At 36.0% G+C, this 6,000-nt stretch overlaps 1 protein-coding gene across 1 annotated transcript; it reads right to left on the bottom strand.

Moving 5' to 3' along the window:
- LOC105123778 (lysine histidine transporter-like 6) lies at window positions 1-4,342 on the bottom strand. The gene is made up of 8 exons (XM_011023503.1): window positions 4,193-4,342; window positions 3,943-4,082; window positions 3,450-3,833; window positions 945-1,338; window positions 755-860; window positions 548-639; window positions 391-459; window positions 1-291 (listed from the first exon to the last, which is right to left on the bottom strand). Exons 1-8 carry the CDS (start codon window positions 4,214-4,216, stop codon window positions 193-195), a joined length of 1,308 nt encoding a protein of 435 aa, XP_011021805.1. The 5' UTR covers window positions 4,217-4,342; the 3' UTR covers window positions 1-192.
- Window positions 4,343-6,000: the final 1,658 nt, after the last annotated feature.

The following is a 6,000-nucleotide window of genomic DNA, read 5'->3' as shown; positions in this document are numbered from 1 at the left end:
ATCCAAACATAGTAGTTAAGATTTATGACGATGTTAACATGAAGTCAGTCTGTTTGCTGAATATGACACCACAAAGCAGAACAGGATTATGCCGGACTGTTCTATTTAAATAGTTGCTAGCTTAATATAACAACAGAGGCATATCAATAAAAAAGAAGTCTTGCAAACTCGATCAGTTACATTTTGCCGTTATTATGTGTAGAACCTATACGAGGAGGCATCGGTAACGATATTCCGGAACCCGCCAATGGTGGATGCCATCATGATGACCACTCCAACGAATATGCAGGCCTGAAAGAAAAAAATAGATACTGTTATTAATAAGTAATTCACTGGTCAAAACTGTTGCTTTAAACAGGAAAGTCATGGTAGTTAGATTTTTCTGTTTACCCAGTTTATAAACCACTTGGTGCTGAATCTTTTAGGTTTCTTGATTATTAGCCACATTATGCAAGGGAGCTGCAAGAAAACCCAACATGGATCAGTTAGCTCGATCGATCCAGTAAGTCATTTAGCGACTACTGTAGACACCATTTGAGAGGCTTACGAAATATGAAGTGGGGGCAAAACCAAACCCGCCAAAGAAACCAAGAAGATCTCCGAAGAATGGGAAGGTGACTCCAACGAAAAGGGTAAATGCTGCAAGGTTTCAGGGACACAAATAACTTGTAATTCAATAGGTAACAAGATTAAGAGTCGAGCAGCTGCAAACTTGATGCTAGAAGACGTTTAATGCCGAAGAGAATAATCTCACCAACATAAGTAGATCGAGTCACGAGCCTAAGTGCAAGTCCTGGTGGAAAACTGAATCTTTTCATCATCATCCTCTCTAGCATGTCAAAAACAGGCATAGCATAGACCTACAAAGGTTCCTGTTAGGTCCGGTAGAAAAAACATGTGTACATGGCTAAATATTGTATGAATAATGTAGTCTCTTGTTGTACCTGGTAGCTACCTATGACATGAATTACCACCATTATATTAGCAGAGGCAATGAGCCATGCGGGTCTTTTCAGCTCCATAAGGACATTATCATCAACATCTTGTCCAAATGCCCAATACCCTATAAGGGCAACGGGGAAATAGCAAATTGCATTGATAAAGTAAGCAACCAGTGCACCTTTCCACATTGAGATTTTGGAAGGCTTCTCAGTAGTTGATGGAATTGTAGCCTGAATCTCAAGGACAACTGCATGGCCAGCGAACGCGAAAGAAATTTCTCCCAGTGCATTGAAGACACGACACATGTAGTCAGCTGCGCTGGTGTTTTTGTAAGCATAGCTCACATTATCAATCTGGCCATGAGCCAAGGAACCTGCCCAGGCTATGGTTGAATAACTGCAACCAGAAACTCAATGGAGTAAGACAACACCGCACGGTGTTGTATCAATCAGGCACCTCTAGCTTTTGCGTGACTGGTGCCCTTGTGAGCAGAAAATAAAACCGTCCAAATTCAACATAAGAATGACAGGAATGAAAAGGTATACAAAGTTAATGCCTTGATGTCTTTAAGCACGTTCGGGTTCACCTTTTGATTTGGTACTATTTATATTTACAAGGCTAAATCTTGAGTGACTTAGCCATTTATAACATTCACTTTAAAGTGCCTGCTTCACCAAAATAATCATGATGAATAAGGTTGGCTCCCCTTCGCCATTTTTTCGTTTCACCAAAAGCATAAAGGAGCGGCCTCCAAGTCTAAAGTCTCATCCCATTTTCTTCCACAAGATTAATTTAACTTATCCCATAATGGCTGCGCGCCACTCATAGTGCAATGGGTGATCAGCATATATTCGGTCCAAAAAAGTAACCCGAATCACCCTCGCAAAAGCAATAGCTTTTAAGCAACGGCCTGTTTGGATGATTAAGACCGGGATTCTTTCTACAAGTCATCGGTCCATAGTAAATCTGTAAACTCTGATACAATCGCGAGTGCTTTACGAGTTTCATGATACGATGCAAGTGAGTGTGATAAAGCATGACCAGAATCGTCACCAGTGTTCAAAGTCAAGTTTTGCGAGCAAACCATGCAAGGAATAATGGATCTCCTAGTCCTATCTTGTGTATAGTTTGCAACGGAAGTTAATCAAAAGTTTTAATCTAAAAGAAACTGAAACAAAAATAATTTTTAATACGATTATTAAATCAAACTGAAATTTTAATAGTGCATTTTACATTCTTATTTTTATAGTAGTTTGTTGGCTATAACCAACTAAAATCGAGAACATGCTTAAATTAAATCTAAAATATGTTGCTAAGGATTTTTATTTTTATTTTTCTAGTTATTTTATATCCCTTTCCTAGCTAGGTTCATAATTTTAGTTTGATTTGATTTTAGTTAGTTAGACTGGTGTAACACTTGTTTAAACAATTTACAAGTTATTTTCGGAACAATTCTAAGAATTATTAATTTTTTAAATTTATTAAAATATTATTTTCTTTATAATTTAAAATTATAATCTTAGAGCTTGAGAAACTGTAGTCTATATTTTTCCTTTTAAGTTGCACCAATGGTAAATCATAGACTTCGTGCTGAGGATCAAGGATTTATGGAAATCACATTTATTCATTGGAAAGTGAAATGGAATGCTATACAATACTACTAATCAGTCTAGATCTTAGTACTAGCTAGAGAGAATTTCATCTTTTTTCAAATTTTGTTTCAAACTTGTATGTATGCTGATGGCAGGCTGGTGAGGGGATATATAGGCCTTTTGAATCAGAGTCAATGATAAAATAGATCGATTATACTATGAGTTCGGGCGTCGTGAAAATAGAGGAGTAACATATAATTCTTTGTCAAATTACTAGGTCATGTGTCATTAGAAAAAAGGGGGAAAATTGCTTGATTATGGCCAAATGACTATAGGTTCAGGATATATATTTGAAGTCTCTTCACATGTGATCATTTGGTGTGATCATATTGTGTTAAAATGAATTTCTTCTCACGGAGTAGTTTAAAGGCTAACCAAGGCAGCAGCGTGAATCAGTGCTTGGCTTTTCAACTAGTAGTTTATCCAGCAAATTTTCTTCAACTTCGGAGAACGATTCTTGTTTTTTTCCCCTAATGAAGTGATCATAAACAAAATTTACTTTTCCCCCCCTGATGAAGTGATCATAAACAAAATTTACTTTTCAATGCTAAAATTCCTTCATTTTCAATGGATCGTGCTTTTTATCATCGTCTTGTGAAATCGTTTGTCACTGTAATGAACTGTTGAATCAAAATGTTTTATTGTCTCCGATAAGATTGGAATGGTGGAACGACAGGGTGGTTTAGCATGCCTACTTTGCACCAAAATGTTCTACTAGCCGTGATAAAATTGCAGCTTGATGTCAAAGTACCCTACCAAGCATATTCTCATTTGGGACACAAACCACCACAACTAATCAAGTACTTAATCATAAGTAATTGGGCATAACGAGGTTAAAAGTATAAAACCAAGTACCTGAGTGACATGACTGCTGCAGCTAGTGAAACGCCAGCAACAGAATTGAAATTCGGAAGCTGAGACAAGAAGAAATGGATGCCACCAAAGATCAAAATCCAGTAAGACTGCCTTATTGGGGTGCAAGAGGCGCAAGTCATCTCCATGAACTTCTTTAAACTCTTTCCACCCGTAACCATGTACACGATATCACAACCAACTTGAACAATCAGCTGCTGAGGTAGGACAATCCATGGTCCCAAATTCGGGCCGAAAGCATGTCGACCAAGGTCGATGTAGCGATCAAAGCGAGTCCCAGGAACACATTCATGGAGTTGGATCATTTGCCACATTGTGTTCAGAGTCATGCACCAAGATAACACCAGAACCGTTATCCCTGGACCCCTGAAGAAAATAAACAGTTATTTTCTAGTAGTTTTGGTTCTAATTCATTACTGCACTTACATATTGAATATGAATTTGTCGGGCCTTGTTACAGTACTGACTAACATACCAGCCTAAGTAAGCCATAGCATAGGGCAGACTTAGAACACCTGCACCGATCATGGCTGTGACCGTGTGGAAAGTTGAGTACCACCATTTGGCTCGGCGAGCGGGATCGCCTTCGGTCCATTTGCCACTGGACTGGTCTTCCTGTTTAGATTTCAAGAATAGGAAGGAACAACGGTTACATTTTTTCGTAGCGATAGGCATGCAATTAGTATAAATATAAAATTAACAAGGGTATAGCTGGCTGTGCTCACCTTAGAAGGAGAAGCTGAAACCATTGTCACATCCAAGGACAGGAACCCCTTCAGTGTGGGAGATGAGTGATCATAATCATCAGCTATTTGTAGTGGTTTGGTGTCTCAATTTTTTGTTTTCGGTTTTATATGAATAAAGCATTTTTTTATCATCTTATATTTCAATTAAATTTTTTTTTAAATAATTTTATAAATACATCCCATATTTATATGATTAAAGCATTTTTTTATCAGCTTATATTTCAATTAAAACAAAAAAATTTAAATAATTTTATAAATACATCCCATATCAATTTAGCGATTAGCATGTTAAACTCACAAAATATTTTGATTTTAAAATTTTAAGTAAAAATATTAAGAGATAGAGTGAATATTTTTAATCATCCATCCACAGGTAAGAAAAAGAATCTGTTTGTATATTTAAAGTGACGTTGGAGCCCACCACCTACTGATTAAAGTTTTAGTGCCATCTCCGAAAGTAACATGCCTAATTAACACATTGAGTTCGTAATCATGAAAAGACTTTTTTCTTTTCTTTTCTCTTCTTTTTTTCTGAGGACATCAAGTGCTGCGATATGTATAGTATTGTAGCGAAGTTTTGTTTTTTTTGAAATATATTAAAATCATTACACACACACATATATTATAGTAACACATTAAAAAAAATTGATTTTTTTCAATCTAAATATATACACCTGTAGTTCCAATTTTTTTTTTGAAATATATTAAAATCATTATACACACACATATTATAGTAACACATTAAAAAAAATTAAAAATATTAATTTGATTTTTTTTAATCTAAATATATACACCTGTAGTTCCAAACACACTGGCACTCCAGAAATAAGAGAAGTTAATTATATTTGCACACCCCATTAACTTTTCTTATCTCTTTAAGAAGTTAATTATAAATTTTTGGTCCATCTCAAGGATTGTGGGATTTGTAGACTTGGAGCCAATAAGAGGAAGTTTTTGTTGGTTGGTAATTTGAGATCTATCCAAAAATCATTGCCTTTGAAGCAGTTCTTTGTGAGAGGGCCATAGTTTCAGATGCAGTGGCTACTTGTTATGTAAAGGTGGTCCGGTGTCATGTTCTTCACTTGTGAACTGTCTCCGTTGCTTATAGGGGTGTTTCACAATGCAGTTAAAATATTATTTGTTTAAAATCTCAAAAAATATTTTTTATTTAAAGTAAATTTTTTAGTTTTTTATTGTTTTGATACGTTTATGTGATAATAAAAAAATTACTATTTTTTAAATATTTTTTTTAAAAAAACACAATATTTACCGGACTTTCGAACATAAGCTTAAAGACAGAACAGTGTTTTCCACATTTGCATATCATTTAAATGAAAAAACAAGATGAAAGAACCCTTTATCTAAAGAAAGTGCTTGCACAAAAAACAAATGTTTTTTATTTGGGTCTTGTGTTTGTTGTTTTTTTAGCAGAACACAGTAGAAATTAGTTTCCAATTTCATCAATTAAAAATGTGCCTAAGGCGGAGAGCAGATAAAGATTCTAAGTACCAGCTAAGGCCGAAAGTGAATCGTTAACCCATGCTAAAATCGAACCCAGTTAAAAGTCGATCGAGAACAGAAAACACTGCAAGTGAGGTTCTGGTCTAGTGGTGGGAGGGGTTTGTCCTCTTTCTTTGCACCTGGGTTCAAATCTCACCATGCACACCTGTCACCCCGCGGTGCCTTACCTGCTCACTGGGCTTGCAGGATGTTCAGTGGGCCGTGGAGATTAGTCGTGATGTGCGTAAGCTGACCCGAACACCCCACGTAAATTGAAAAAAAAAAAA

Source organism: Populus euphratica, unplaced genomic scaffold, assembly GCF_000495115.2.
Source record: "Populus euphratica unplaced genomic scaffold, PopEup_1.0 scaffold1.1, whole genome shotgun sequence".
NCBI classification, from domain to species: domain Eukaryota; kingdom Viridiplantae; phylum Streptophyta; class Magnoliopsida; order Malpighiales; family Salicaceae; genus Populus; species Populus euphratica.
Note: the sequence above shows the minus strand (reverse complement) of the source record. Positions and strands in the feature narration are given on the sequence as shown.